This window comes from Anser anser (assembly GCF_964211835.1).
Source record: "Anser anser genome assembly, chromosome: 2".
NCBI classification, from domain to species: domain Eukaryota; kingdom Metazoa; phylum Chordata; class Aves; order Anseriformes; family Anatidae; genus Anser; species Anser anser.
Genome location: NC_139721.1, coordinates 151,602,599 through 151,618,738, shown reverse-complemented (window position 1 = coordinate 151,618,738; position 16,140 = coordinate 151,602,599). Strand labels below are relative to the sequence as shown.

General features: G+C 43.5%; 1 protein-coding gene across 4 annotated transcripts in view; it reads left to right on the top strand.

Moving 5' to 3' along the window:
• The first annotated feature begins 204 nt into the window (after positions 1–204).
• WDR37 (WD repeat domain 37) overlaps positions 205–16,140 on the top strand; it is a 44,948-nt gene continuing 29,012 nt past the window's right edge. The window contains exons 1-3 of one of the 4 annotated variants that reach the window (XM_083825189.1): positions 3,115–3,274; positions 8,394–8,425; positions 11,455–11,632. In XM_083825189.1, coding sequence (XP_083681315.1) covers positions 11,495–11,632 — 138 coding nt within the window. In that variant the 5' untranslated portion in view covers positions 3,115–3,274; positions 8,394–8,425; positions 11,455–11,494. Of the gene's footprint in view, positions 352–3,112; positions 3,275–3,398; positions 7,596–8,393; positions 8,426–11,454; positions 11,633–16,140 lie in introns of those variants that run through there. The other 3 variants (XM_083825191.1, XM_083825188.1, XM_083825190.1) reach the window with 3 other exon arrangements.

The following is a 16,140-nucleotide window of genomic DNA, read 5'->3' as shown; positions in this document are numbered from 1 at the left end:
GTAAACTGCAGGATAAATAAATGCAGAATTCCACGGGATTTGACCTCAGAACACACAGACTTGAGGAATAAGCCTCTCCTCAGTTCTCAACTTGCCAAAGAAAACAAGTTTTCATTTCTCTCCACCCTTCACATCCAATCTGCCTTTTTTTAAGCTTCCTGTTCACTTGTTTTAAAGCTTAAGACTTCCAGTTCAGCCTTCTCAGCTGTAGACCTAGCTGCTGATCTCCCTGCAGCACCCTTGTCAGAAGTCAGCTTCTGCCCTGAGTCATGGCTCTTCAGAAAATACCCGTCTGAAGGCTACACTTACGTGCAGAGCTAACGCCAGCCTGGAATTTATCTGTATTGGCAGGTAATAACTCCCTGTCCTAAATACTCTGCTGTTTGCTTTCTTAAAAGACCAACTGCAGGAAAGTGGGTTGGTTTTAGCCTGCTTCAGAGAGGACAGATGGCTTTGTAGTGAAAATGTAACACATGTATGCTAAATATATAAGTAGGATGTTGTATTTGCAGTTTGCTATCTCGAGTGTGATGGAAAGACTTATGACGGAAAGTTGCATGTACAGCATAAGGTGACGATGAATAATATAGGAAACAGCTCTTTTAGCCAGGAATTATTAAGAAGTTTCCTATAAGAAGGAAAAAATAACCCTGGAGTGCTTTTATCCCCTAGATCTGGTTTTCTTTTATTTATTTATTTATTTATTTATTTTCTTTCTTTTGGTTTGAGCACTGGGCAGGAAGTTCTGCCTTTTCCTGCTACATTTGCAGGCCTGGAAAATTTTTATGTAGTGGATTCAATTATTATTCTGTTCCATTGCTGGTTTCCCAAGCCTCGTATCTTGTTTTCTCAAGTCCAGCCACGGGTGCAGAAGTGCAGCTGCAGACGGTCTGGAAGGCGGTGTCAAGGACAACCCAATGTTTGCCACTACATTTACTGTAGCACTGAAAAAAAAAAAAAAAAGACTCATGCTAACTAATCCTGCCCTACGTTTCCCTAGGCTCCTGTACTGGTACCTGTGCAAGTGTCTTTTTTAAAACAAGCAGTTTGTGAAAAGCAGTTTGTCCTGTATGCGTTACTGTTTGTTAAATGGTGCCTTGCTACCCTTGTAATGCAACAGCAAAACAAAACCAGGCCCAGGGCTGGGGTGACAACAGTGCTCCTTGTCACGCATTTCTCGTGAAAAGGCAACTGCATCCATACAAGCCCTGTTGATTTTACGGTTAGTCACCCCGTGTCAAGGAAGGAGTTGTTTAAACCCCTGTCTTTCCCTACTGCACTGTTTTGCATCGCTTCTACAGCATAAAAAATGGTGTTATCTTTATTGCCCCCTGCTGTTAGAGTGAGCTGTTCCAGAGAAGGCAGTTGCCAAGCATTTTTTTTTCAGGGAAATCTCAAATGTGGATTCTCCTGTGCTTTCTGGACATTTTTTTCCATTACATTACATTAACAATTACATTAGGATGAAGTAATTTCGGTAGGAATAATGAGGCTTAAACAACTTTTTACTTAGGAACTGAATAGTGGTGGCTCCAGCGGTGCCTTAGATAACGCGGCTGAGGTAACTGCACCTGCAGTAACTATAAGGAGAATTCAAAGCATCAAACGGTGCCATTTGCTCAGGTTGTGCTCAAGCTTCCTCCCAGGCGACTCTGTTCTACTCCTTGTCCATCCTCGTTTGCCTGTGCTCTCTCCCCCTTTTCCTCTCGTAAAAGCCACTTAGCTACTCTTTTTGCTCCCTTCCTTTCTCCTTTTGGGGGCGTTGAAAAAGGGAATAGGTGAAAGCTACGAGAAGCTCTCAACAGCCTAATTAGGCTGGTTATCTTCTGGAATAACCTCCAATGAAGAAAAAGATGCTAGTAAATAAAAAAAACACACACTTTTTTTCTTTTTTTTCCTGTTAGTACAGTTGCAATTAAGACATGGCTGCACAAATGGAGGTAGAAAGGAATAAAAGACAAAAGAGATCGGAAGGCATAGTTGTAGCTGGGAAGCACATGAAAAGAAAATGTGATAACATTTTTAGCCCTCACAACGAGGCCCATATTCTTCTGGCCTTTTTAAAGACCTCTTCAGAGGCCGCTAGATAATCTGAAGAAAGAGAGCAAATAATTAGGCAAAGGCCTTTTCTGACTTTCATAATCTGCCACAATGAATTTTACATCGGGGCTTCTTCTAAGCGTTAATCAGCACAGGAATTAATCCCATTTCAATTACGCGTTGTAAGCCTCAAAGCGAACAGCCTGCTAGCAGACCGCGGCGGCTACCTTTGATTCTCTGTTTCTGTCACGGTGTCGGCGGTCCCGCTTGGCACAGCACTGAGACTCGGCATTTCTCTGCCTTTCTGTATCAAAAAGTAGGGAATTCTGTCTGTGATTTAGTGAAGTTTCATCTCCCCCCTCAGCCAGGGGTGAGGGTGCAGTAAGGAAAAGCAGGCCGGGTTTTTTAAATGTCAGCATTAGGTGAAGGCTGAGGGGGACGGTGAAGGGGGTCCTTGGGGGGACACTTGGGGAGACATTTGGGGGAATGCTGAGGGGGACGCTGAGGGGGACATTTAGGGGGATACTCAGGGGAATGCTGAAGGGGGACACTTGGGGGGACACTTGGGATGCTGAGAATGACATTTAGGGGGACACTTGGGGAGACACTTGGGGAACAGTTGTGACGCTGAGGGGGACACAGGGCGATGCTTAGGGGGACACTGAGGGGGATGCTGAGGAGGACCCCTAGGGAGACACTTGGGAGGAAGCTGAGGGGGATGCCGAGGAGGGCACTTAAGGAGACACTGCGGGATGCTGAGGAGAATGCTTAGGGGGACACTTGGGCTGCCTCCCTGCCTTGCTCCCCACACAGGTGCCTCCCTGCTGGGGGCTCCCCAAGCCCCCCCAGACCCGCTGTAACTCCGCGGCGGGTTTCGCCCCACGCCACACGCCCACGGCCGGGGTTTGGGGCAGGACGGGGTGCGGTGAGGGCAGCCCGCTACAGAGGGGCCCCTCAGCGGGCAGGGACCCCACAGCGCCGCGCTCCCGCCCGGTCCCGTCCCGGCCCCGTCTCCATGGCGGCGGAGCGGGGGCCGCGCTGCGCTTCCGCCCGCTGCCGGATGTCGCCGCCGGGGCTGCTCAGCACCGCGACGGGTCGCTGCCGGGCTGCTCGTTGCCCCGCCCGCCTTCCTCCTTCTCCTCTTCCTCCTCCTCCTCCTCCTCCTCCTCCTCCTCCTTCTCCTCCTCCTGCTGCCGCCGCCGCTGCCCCCCCGCCGCCCGCCCGGTGCTGACAGGTGAGTGCGGGGCCGCCGCGCCCGCTCCCCTCAGCGCGCCTCCGCCATCTTCCCGCCCGCCGCCGGCAGCGGCTGCCCCGAGGGGACGGGACCGGGGGGACCCGGGGGGCACCGGGGGGGACCTGTGGGGAGCGGGGGGACCCGGGCTGTGGGCTCCCTGCGCCTCAGGGCCCGCTGAGGGAAGCGGGGCTCCCGCCGGCAGTGCCTGGCGCATCCCTCCCTAAAAACGAAAATCGCCCAGAGCGAGCCTGCCAGCTCTCCTATGCCAGCTATTTTATATATATATATATATTTAGTTTTATTCTTTAGTCGAGCCCGAGGGCGTAGGGATGGTCCAGTCCTGCAGGCGGTGGGAATGGGAGCGCTTCCTCAGGAGGCTGCTGGCGAACTTTGTTTACCTCCTGCTGTGTCCTGAGGACAAGCCAAGCGCCGCGGCTCACGGCTCGGTTCAGACCCTCTCATCACGCAGAAATGGGGTTAAAACCCCAAAAGGCCCCGTTTTACATCCCCTGCAGCGGGGCACGGCTGGGCAAGCACGGGGGATGCTGGCTGGGGAGGCATCGGGTAGACCTGGCCTCCGGCAGTGGGAGGGTGTCTCAGAACTGGCCCAAATGCATGGAATTCAGGCCTGTAAAGGTTCGCTTGCAGTTTGTCTTTATCCTTCCTTGAGCTAAAAACTGTGGAAACAAATTTCAGGGAGGAATTAATATGCTTCACGTGTTGAAATGTTGAGTAGATTTGTTTCCAGTTGTAGGAAATGAAAAAAATGGTGCTTATGTGGAGGTGAGGGAAACTTTGTCAAGCTAAGCCCTGAGATGTTGCTCAATGATGTCTTGTGAGAAAAGGGAAACTTCGACTTCCAGCTTGTGGAAGTTTGTTTTGTTACAGCACTTTCAAGCACGCTGTCTGTAACAGTAATTCATGGAGGATTTACCTAAAGAACTGGTGGAACAGCTTCTTTGAGGTGATTCAGTGTCATTGAGTACACCTTGAAATTATACAAATCTCTATTGTTCAGGCACTGGGTTTGAAACATCAGAGCGATATCCTTCTGCCTAAACAAAGTTCTGAGGCTGTTTTCCAAGCAAGCCTGCTGTTGTCGTTTTTTCTAACATAAGATTTTTAAAAGAGATCTGGCAACCTCAAGAATCCTGTGGTGCATTTTCTTATGGGTAGTTTATATTAGATAAGATCTGTGCATGCGTCAGCCCTACCCTGTCTTTCTGTAGTAACTTTAAATGTAGCTGTATGTGTTGTGTACTTGGGCAGGTTTTTTGAGAAGAGCATGCACAAAGTGTTAGAATTTAAGGCAAAGGCCAGTGTAAATTTTTTTAATGCCGCTTGTTTATGTGTACACGTGTCCCTAAACTAGGTTTAGTATGTTGAATTTAAACGTAACTCTGAGATGAGACCGTCTCTCTCTAATGTAGACATGCTCATAACATCATGTTTCTTTTAAATTTAGGACTTGTTTAGCGGATGCAGAGCCACAGGTACGGGCTGAAGTGCCTGGGAGCGTTGGTATAGTCAGGGGAGAAGTCTTGTGAGTGGGGTGAACATGTGTTAAAAGAGTAGCTTGCTGTTACACGATCCAGAAATTGCAAACCAGAATTACTGCGTGTCACACAGCAAGAAGGGAAGCTGCGTTGTATTTTGTATGTTTGAGGTGAGGTAGGGGTTACGCTGTGCAATTTTTCAGTCTTGGAGCTAACTAAGGCTTGTAGCCTGTGAGGTGTAGGCCTGGGTGTGGGGCTTGTTCCAGATGCCACCACTTCAAACCTCTATGGGATGAGTTTGCTAGTGCTCTGCCACGCGAGCAGTGAGGGACCAGGACAGTCTCCTAAGCCAGGGGTTTCTTGTTTTCTCCTCAACGAATAACCCCTGCCGACTGTTCTGAGACCTGGTGTTTCAAAATGGTGGGACTGGGTACTCGCAGGGCTGCTGTGTGTGCTGTCGGAAGATTTGGTAGCTCTCCCTGCTCGGCCACAGGAGGAAATGCTTCAGGGGTGTGCTGTCTGAGGGTTGCTTCTTGGTGCTTCAGAAAGGCTTGCTAGGTGTGTTACAGTGAGCATCCAAGTTGCTTGCTTCTGCTGATGTCTCAGCAGTAAAATAATTTATTAGCAACTGATATATTCCCAAATGAAAGGCAGTGATACCTGAGGTCACTTTGCTTGCATACCAATGTGATGGCAATTTATCTGGTACATTGGTAATAAGCACCTGTGTATTGTTTGGAGAATAGCAGAGCAAGAATCTGACCTCTTAATTAGATGCAGGGCTTCCTTAAACAAATACCTGGCTAAACCACCTTTGTGCTTGAGCTTCCTTGGGATTCCTCACCCTCAGGTCTTGCATTTGCATACCTGTGCACGCATCTAGACTACTTCCAAGCTATTAGGGATATGCTGATACAGGAACGAGAGCTAAAGGCTCTGTGACACAGCTAAGGAAAGTATGTTTGAAGGCTGCTCTTTGGGATTTAACCAGCAGAAAGTAGTTTAGCAGGACTTGATGCTGTTTATTGAGCTCTTCAAGAAAAGTCAGCTAATCAATACTTGTTAATAAAATAAAGCGCAGTGTATACTGCAGAGGTAAGTAACTAGTGTTAAATGTAAGCTTATATTGTACACTGTGCTGTTTAAATTAGCAGAAACAGTGAGCCCATTTCGTGAGTGTAGGTAGCAGAGCTTTCACAGGAACATTGTGCACCTTCACGACATCAGCAATTTCACTTCAGAGGTCTTGGTCTGGTGATTATTAGTAGACTTAGGCAGGTTTCTTCCATATTCTAAATAAAAAGCCATCTACTTTTAATAATTATCGTTTAATATCAGCTAAAACAAGTATGTATGGCTAGGGGTATAATTTTTTGCTTTAGTAGACTAACAGTCGGCAGGCTAGGTCTGTGTTGCGTTTTGATCGCAACATTTGCTGACAGAGTTGAATTAGCAAGATCAAAGCGTGCTAGCAGCAAAACTGCCCTGCTTTACTCTTCAATGTTGGTGTTAGAAGCTTGCTCGGGGTAGGTTCCTGCTAATGCATTGAAGTTTTTATCATCGCTTCCCAGCTGTATAACATACTTAAAATTCATCGGTGCGGTTCCTTTACCGTGCTTGCTGTCAAAGGGAGGTTGTCACCTTTTCACTGGGGGCTGCTCTCCCCTCTTACGTTTCAAGTAACATCCAGTTTTGTTTGAGAGCGTGCTGTTCTAAATTTAGGGGAAAGAAAAATCACGTTGTAACGCTCGAGTGGATTTTGTTAGGTTTGAGCACACTTCTCAGTGGTTCTAGCATCATCTAGGATGATCGGGAATGGTTTTGTTTCCTAAATATTTATCTTTAGAAAAACATTGAGCCTTGCAAAGAAGTCTGCTTAGCCTGATCCTTCTCAGGTGTGCTGTGTTCTTGGCATTTGCATTGAATTAACTGCACTTGAACGTACAGCATCCTTGAAACTAATTGTTTGGTGAAAACCTCAAAACTCTTCTAAATTTGATTCCTTTGCATGTTAATAAACGTTGTAGTGGTGTAGGTTGATTTTTAAATTCCCTTAACTCATGAGTAATGCTGTCAAACTCAGTTACATGTAATTGAGAACTTCATAACTGCAGTCGTTCTCCTCTTTCCCCTTTCCTTCCCCCCCCATTTTATGAAAAGACACGTTAATTTGCATCTTTGTATCTTAAGGTTTTATTGTTGCACAGGACAATAATTGCTGTTGCAATAAGCCTCCATTTCTTATATAGTATATGCTGAAATTTTGTTCTAAAACATATTTGAAACCGAGGGACCTGAAACTGTTCAAGAGATTTAAGAGCGCACACAAACCCAGTAAAATTGTTTTGTTTTGTTTCTGACGATCCTTTAAATAGTAAGTGTTAGCATTGCTAAACTTTAAACAAAATGGAGCAGGGAGATCTTGGGTAAGAGATGTTGCTGAAATTTCCTGATGCTTTCCCTTTCCAGCCTTGTGTGTTGTCTTGAATGAACAAAAAAGGAAATGCAGTACTGTAGCCATTCTGTCTGCGCTCTGACACTTCTTAAAACAGATTTTCTCCTTGGCTTCAGCAGCATGCATACCCCAGGAATTCTTTCCTTTCAGCAGTCTGCTGTTCTTGTTCCATGCTCGAGAGCAGAAGCGTGCAAGGAGAATCAGTTGATGGCTGCAGTGAATTAATTTTTAAGTCTAGTAAGACCTGTGTGTGCACGTCTGTTCAGTGCCCTTTCTTTACTGTAGCTGAATAAAACAGTAACTGGTTTGCTGTTAACTCTGATGAAATATTTCCTGTGACTGAATACATGGTAACATCTGTTACAGAAAGGTAGGTGGCAGAACTTTAATTTAACATGCTATAAAATATGATAGTTTAATTAAACAGCATAATTGAAATGCCAGAGTAGCTTTGCATTCAGAAAGCGGTAATCACCTATGGTCTAGACTGTTTTCTAGGACACATTTTTTTCCCCTACTTCTGCTGACTGACTTTGTTGGAAATTCATTTGGTAGCACTCCTGAGGCTCTGACAGATCATTGTGTGAAGAACCCTATGCAAGCAGCCTTTTCCCAAACAATCGTGCAGAAGTGCTCGACGTGTCGTACAAGCTCACTTTGTAACAGTACAGTGCTGGTTTACTGGTGTGCCTTTATTGAGTGTAGTTTAGTAATACAACAGCCTTCCCCCTTTTCTGTTGTTTTTTTTCCTTGGGAAGTACTTTTGTTCAGCTTTATTTACTCTATGCTAATTTTTAGCTGTTGTGAATTCAGCCTCATTTGGTTCAGGAAACTAGTCCCATGCTTCTTGGTGACTTTTTGTTCCTCCTGGTAGTATTGCTAGGCAAAGGGAAATGAATGCGTCTTCCCACAACCCGTTTATAAGCATTCCAAAGCTCTGATTAACTACGTCTGACTAACAGTATATAATGGGTCATTTTGATGTCTTTTTTTCTTACTTTGTTTGACTCAGATTTGGTGCTTAGCCCTAACTTGTATTGATATATTCCCTTCCCCCCTTTCCCGTAGTCTTCTGTGTTCTAACTACAAACGTTTCAGAAATGTGAAAAACTTTGGTTTGCATACTGCTGACTGTTTCACTAATCAATATTTAATATGGTTTTCATAGGATATGTAACATGACACTGATATTCTGGACAGGTAATTTTCACTGCTTGAAAACCTTACGTAATGAGGGGAATCAGGTAACTGCTAGAAATGAGCACCTTATTTATTTATATTTTAGTATCGTATTGCCAGGGATTTGTTCTGTGAAATCTGCTCTTGGAAAATCCCTAGCTTCTCCCCGTGGCCTCCAAACACTTCTGAAATTGTCAAGGAGAAGTCAATATTTAAAGGGACACTGTCATTCCTTTTTCCACCCGAATTTACGCCTTGCTTTTATAAGCTCTGAATTACTGCTCCCTTCCTGAAAGTTCGAGGCTGTTGGGTGGAATTATGACTAATATTCCAGAGAGTTGAGCTAGTCCCCTGTCTCCTTCCTGTCCTCTGTATACACGTGCCTGCTTGTTGCCTCTCTGGCTGCAGCTTTGCTCTGGCTGTGCCCTGGTGCCGGGCCTGGGGAGGAGCGTGCATGCTTTGCTGTCTCCAGAGCAGTGCATGAGCGACGTGGTCCTGCTGGTGCATGAGGAGAGCGCGGCTCCTGGCAGTGACACTGGCTGCGGGTGAAGTGCGTACAATATGGAAGTGTCTCTTACCTTTTCTGTTTGCTTAGCGGCGTTGAAAATAGGAACTCTCGTGCAGTTAATGGGAGCATTTCACTGTGTAAAAGTACAATCTTGCCTGACCGTGTCCCTTTAAATTCTACGTGGTGGAACGTACTGATGTAGAGCTGCCAAATCTGTATGTCGTGGAGCAGTCCAGAAAAGAGTGTAGCTTGGTGACGTCCTCTAAAATGAAGGAGCTTGGCAGCGAAGGGCAGGTGGAAGCTAACACAGTTAGAACAATGCCTGGTAAGGAGTAAATATAAATGCTGTTAACATCTCTGTCGGTACCTACAGCTTAGCAGCTGGTGTCTGGCAGGAATTAGAAATCAAATTTCTCTTTGCAGAGTGGAAGCGAAATGGTATAAACTGATTTATATGATTATATGCAACTGTGTGTATGTGTAGGGATAAAACCGTTCAACACATCTATGCCTGTGTGCACAGTTTGTTGCAATGGGCCTCAAAAATTAATCACGAACACCGCAGAAACTGGTAAACTGAAAACCACCAAAAGATGGGTTCCCAGGTGAGATAAGAAAGAGGAGAATCTCCAGCAGTGCTTGGTGCCTTTAGAAAGAAACACAAATGTGAGGAGTGCTGAAAGCCTGTTCCTAATTGTTGACCACGTGTTCAAGAACAGGAAAATACTCAGCAAAGCCCAGAACATTGGCAATAACTCGATTATGGGGTTGGCTTTTTTGTAATTTCAGCCCTGTCTTTCTATGATAGAGGGATCCAGCCACAGGGGAAAAAAGAAACCTAGTGAAATAAGAAACTACTAAATGATAGTTCTTTCTCTTCTTTCTCCTTTGGTTTTTGAATATAGGTAATTACTACTGCTTAATCACACGAAGAGCTCCAGTGGGATTAGGTGCAGGGGAGGACTGCAGAGTCCGGTGGAAATGAATGAAATCATTTCAGTGAAGGACAAGCTACTGGTGGTGCAACCTGAATTTTATTCTAGATCCACTCGGGGATTGGTGTCAGGTTACTGGAGCTCAGGTGTTCCAGCAACTAATTGAAATACCAATTATATTTTTTAGAAGGTTTGAGGATTATGGGCATCAAAACCTTAATTAAATCTAGGCTCATTTATACAACAAAATGAAGATGTAAAAAGATGTATAAAAAACAAGGCAAATTTGAAGCTGTTTTTATTCATGGTATACTGTGTTTTTAGTAAGCTCTGCTTTTCCTTGGCTTTATGATATGTTAAAAAGTTGGAAAAACCATGTCCAAAACACCGAAGTGGTTAATGCCTAATCTTGTTCGTAGCTATGGTGCTCATTCCTAGCTTGAGATCTAGTGTGTTGGCGGATCTTAAACTGGAAGTGGCCCTGGGTTTGCTTTAAATTTTTCTTTGATCATCTTGTCTGAAAGGAAGCTCAGTTGCCTTGTTAGCTTTGCCAACTCTGCTCTCCTATTTCTCTGCAGACTGTTGCAGCTATTTTAAGTTGTAATTGTTGTTTCAGAAATCTTTTATGCTGGAGAATGAATTTTTATTTTGTTCTCAATGTTCACGATCAAAAAATTTTGAATAACTAATCCTGAAACATTCAAAATGTTTAACAGCTGGTACACCTCATAAAGCTAAAATAATTGGTGTTGAATATCAGGTGTAATAATAAAAAAAAAAATCCAGAAATTAAATGTTTGTTTAAAAATAATAAAAAATTGATGGTAAAGAACATAGTCTCCATGTATTTATGCAAGAAATCAAATATGATTTGATTTTTCTTACACAGGGGAAAGCAGTAGATCATACATGGTAATGCTATCTGGTGATACTGTCAGGTTTTTTAAGGATTTCAGAACGCATAATTGCCTTTAAAATGTTGACAAAGTTTGAAAATTAACAGCAACGACTTGGTAAGTCAGGCCTGCTTTCAGTGGTCACGTTAAGGCAAGTGCACTTTTACTATCCAAGAAAGTGAAACCATGAGCTGTCAAAAATGTTAAAAAGTAGTTTTCAGAATGTCATTAAAATTAAAATCTGCTGTATGTAAACAAGCACGTGTACTGAAATTCATATGCTAGTGCTTAAAGTTGCCTTATACAATTTGAACCTGACAGTGTCCTTAAATTATCATGTCTGTTTGCTTTCATTTTCCAGCTGGGTTTTAATTTTTGCATGCATTTCAGTGAACTATAGTACGCATAATAATTGTTTCCTGGAAGCATTTTGGGGCTATTGCTGCTGGTATTCACCAAAATGAGCAAGGTAGTGGAATTTGTTTTCCTTTTGCGGAGGTTTGTAAGCTAATGAAACGGTAATGCGGAAATGATTCCATTCTTTATTTGCATTTATACATATGATTTAGAACTTATGAGTAATAGGATCTCTCTGTTTTAATGACACCCCAAAGAACTCCAAAATTGAGTAGAATTTTATTTTGAGGAAAAAACCAAAAACCTCCAATTCATTTGGGAAAGCAAATTGTGACATTTAATGCTTGTCCTTAGTTTATCATAGGAGCCTCTGTGAAGCTGTTTTTTTGAAGTAATGCCAATAGAAAGTGGAAGTTGTGCATCTGCTCGCCAAGCAAAGCAGAAACGTAAATCGCACAGCCTTTCCATCCGAAGAACCAACAGTTCCGAGCAAGAACGGGCCGCGCTGCAGAGAGACATGCTGGAAGGGCAGGTAAGGTAGTACGCTACTGCTTGGGTAACTTCCTTAGCTTTTTTTTTTTTGTTTTTAAATGAAGAGTTTCCTATGTGAAGAAGCTAAGTAAACGTAAGTGATGAAATACATCCAGTGAAGTTGGAGAAACTGCAGACATGTTTGCTTTCAAGTGCTGACTGTCTTTGAAGACCATTGACGCAGGTGTTGAGCGTTTCAGGTTGTTTTCAGACTTGGGAAGCTTTTTATTAGCTTTTACATATTCTTACATGAATGATGAAACCATTAACAAATACAAAGAAACAGCCTGTTCAGATTGCTGCACGTCCCCCTGCCGTCTCCTCGTACCTTTAAGGTGAAGACTGGTTCTTGATTTCGTAAGTTTGAAATTGGAATAGAAGTAACTTAGGAGTACGATAAACTGAAATACTTGTTTATTACAACTCTGATAGGGAAGGTATTAGTGAGAACACTCTTCTGCATTCCTTTCCATAAAGTAAATAAATATTGCCCACTTGACAGGCTTGAGCTAACTTAGATTTTTGTTTGTGGTGTGTTTTTTTTTTTTTTGAACTTGGCTCAGATACAGGTGGGATTTTCTGTGCAGTTAATTTAAGGGAAAGAACAACAGCCACAAGCTTCTGTAACTTTTAAAATCATGTCAGTTTCTATAGTGGGTGCAGTTTGGAGTCACTTGGAATGCTTCACCTTAAATATTGAAATTAACTGTAGGTAAGACCCCTGTAGGAGGTGCTTATAGCAGTACTAGCAAAGATAAGCAAGTAGCAGTTTGAAAACTATCTGCTTTCAAGTTGAATGTGCAATATTAGTGTGGGCCTGGCAAAGATGATGCAAAACTTGATGTTTATCAGAGAGTTGGCTTGAAATAGTAACGGCGTTTAGCTATGAGAAACCTCACTTTCTCTTCTGGTCTGCAGATACTCTGAAGTGAACAGCTTGTGTTTTCTCTGGTGTGACAGGCTTTTGTGCTGAATCTATTGTTCACTTAATGACACTGTTAGTTTTCTGAGAACTGACAGAGCCTAAGTTGTTGCTGCTCGTCATCTGGAAGTTGGATGGAAATACTTCCTCGGACAGAAAACTGCTCATGTTTGGGCTGCTAGAGCCTTACTTCAGGAGGGAAGGGCAGCTGAGAGGTCATGCTGTTGCTTCAGTGTAGTTAAAAAAAAAAAAAAAACCAAAAAAAAACAAAACAAAACAAAAAAAACAAAACCACCACCACCAACAACAAACAAAAAAAACCACATTAACTTATTTTAGTATTTCTTATCAGACTCCACAGGTGTACTGCACTGTAATATGTAGATGTTTTAAATATTTTATGTGTCGTCTTAGTTAATTCTGTTGATCTAATTTAACCTTGAACAGCCAGTGGCCAGCTCTAACGTCTAGAGAGCATAGAGCTACTTCACAGCAGAGCTGCAAGCCGCATGAAACCTAGATAATGCTGTCTGCCTATCTGTGAAAATACTTTTTACATGGTATTTTAATAAGCTAACTTAAGCAATGCCAACTTTCAAGTTAGTAAAGGAAGTGGGTGTGTTTTACCGTGTTGGTTACTTTAGGACAGGTTTAGATTTTCTAACGCTATCAGGCTCTGACAAGTAAATTAAAAACTTCTTCCTACTTCTCCTTCCCTGTTTCTAGAGTTTCAGTAAGCTAGCTTAGTGTCTTTTATAACCTTGCTGTGTGGAATTAGTGGGTAGTTGAATCAGAAATAATTCTTCGAATTTCAGTATTTCTTTTAGTAGTGTTTAATTTGTGTAGTGTTCTTGTTGAATCAATTTTATCCCAGGCTGGTTTTAATCTGGATCTGTTTGATGTTCTGGTTCTCTGAATGCATGAACAAAAGTACCCTCTCCGGGGGGAGGCAGATGACGATGGAGAACAGAGTAATGGGGAGACATGAGGAGTGTAGGGCCGCTTCTTTCAGCACTGTGCCTGCTTCTCCATGTTGAAAGTAGCCATGAAACAGGTGTAAGACAGAGCTGTGCACAAAGCGGGCGTGCTCTGTGTTGTGGCTGTTGGTTGCTCTTGCTCCTCTCTTTAAGCTTGATGTCCAGAGACAACCTGTTAGCTAATACAAAGTGAGGATTATGATAGGCTTTTCTTTTTTTTTTTTAAGTCATCCTGAATGTATGAACCAGAATGTTAGGCTAAATTCTGGTCGCTTAGATGCTGACTTGATCAAAGATGCATGCTGCCCTCTAATGGCTAGTGTGCACATGCTTCTTCATATTTCAGTCCGTTTATAGGAATGGAAACAATTTCTTTTGGTTTGGGTTTGCTGGAACACGTAAGAACAAAACAAGCCATAATCATTCTTAAACTTGCATTGAAATAATGACGTTCACTCTAATTTGGGTGGTTTTCTGTATTAATGTTCCACTCAGTAATGGTTTTCCTGTACTTCCAAGACCTGAAATAGTGGTGGTTTGTGCTGTGGCAGGAGCTGACTCAATTTCTTTTTTTGTTCAGAGCTTATGGTTTCAAGACTTTAAGGTATATACTTCTAAATTTTTTAAAAAAAGTTGCTAATTGGCATATTCCCTGTATTTTTGCTAGATGAATTCCAAGATGACAGGTTAGATATGCTACAAAGGAACAGTTGAGCTTTTTCAGCGTTAGGGTAGGGCTCACTAAGTGGAAACTCTTCTTAAAACAACTGGCTAAGTAGGTAAATGATGCCTGCAGTAAGCCAACTACATATTGTGGTCTATCAGCAGCAGAAGGAAAGAACAGTTTTAGTATAATTTATTTGCATGATGTACAGGGACAGCTCGTCACTGTAGATTAGAATCATAGAATCATAGAATATCCTGAGTTGGAAGGGACCCTTAAGGATCATCAAGTCCAACTCTTGATACCGCACAGGTCTACCCAAAAGTTCAGACCATGTGACTAAGTGCACAGTCGAATCTCTTCTTAAATTCAGACAGGCTCGGTGCAGTGACCACTTCCCTGGGGAGCCTGTTCCAGTGTGCAACCACCCTCTCTGTGAAGAACCCCCTCCTGATGTCGAGCCTAAATTTCCCCTGCCTCAGCTTAACCCCGTTCCCGCGGGTCCTGTCACTGGTGTTAATGGAGAAAAGGTCTCCTGCCTCCCGACACCCCCTTACGAGGAAGTTGTAGACTGTGATGAGGTCTCCCCTCAGCCTCCTCTTCTCCAGGCTGAACAGGCCCAGTGACCTCAGCAGTTCCTCGTATGTCTTCCCCTCCAGGCCTTTCACCATCTTCGTAGCCCTCCTCTGTACACTCTTCAACAGTTTCATGTCCTTTTTATACTGTGGTGCCCAGAACTGCACACAGTACTCGAGGTGAGGCCGCACCAGCGCAGAGTAGAGCAGGACAATCACCTCCCTTGACCTACTAGCGATGCCGTGCTTGATGCACCCCAGGACACGGTTGGCCCTCCTGGCCGCCAGGGCACACTGCTGGCTCATATTCAACTTGCTGTCTACCACGACCCCCAGATCCCTCTCCTCTAGGCTGCTCTCCAGCGTCTCATCGCCCAGTCTGTACGTGCAGCCAGGGTTTCCCCGTCCCAGGTGCAGGACCCGGCACTTGCTCTTATTGAACTTCATGCGGTTGGTGATCGCCCAGCTCTCCAACCTATCCAGATCCCTCTGCAAGGCCTTTCCACCCTCATTCGAGTCCACAACTCCTCCAAGTTTGGTGTCATCAGCAAACTTGCTCAAAATACCTTCTATTCCTAGAATAGAATAGAACATTACTCCATACTTAAAGATTGTAAGTAATAACAAGTAGCAATTGTAATATAGATGCCTTTGAACCACTGCATCAGAGAAACTCAGTGGTGACTGACAGTCTGCTATTCACTCAAAAGGCAGGGAAAATTCTCTATTTGCAGCTGGCAAAGCCCCTTACAGTCTATCCAAAAAAAACAATTACTAGGCCAGCTAGTGGATTAATTTACTCTAGTTATCATCCTTGTGACAGTATTTTTTCCTTTCTAATGTACCACTTCTTAGTAGCATACCGTGCTTTAAATTTTATAACATATTTGTTAGTACTGGGTCACAAATTTATCAGTGTGCTGCAGTCATTTGCCTTTTCCTGTACTTGCTGTCTTCTCAAAGGTCTTCAGTAACTGATAGAGTGGGAGCCTTGCATCCCAGCAGAAATCAGTACTCCGTAGGTTGGTATGTGTTTCTTTAAAGACAATGTGGTATTTTAGAGGCAGATGAATAAAATTTAAGTAGTTTGCCTTCAGAAGCTTGTGGTTGAACTGCGTATTGAAGTTGGGCCCTTTAAATCCTGTGTTAGTGGCTTTATCTTGTACTTGTTTTTATGCCTCAGAACTGCGATGCTGATTATGCTGAAGAAAAATTCAGCCCTTCTCTGTAAACTTATCTCAAAATATTTTCTGCGAGGAGGAGAGTCTTGAATAACATGGGGGAGGGAAGGATTAGACATTGCTGTTTCTTTCACACTTAGTTATGGCTAGTGACAAAAGTAGGTGACTGCTTAAAAGCTTAGATTGTCTT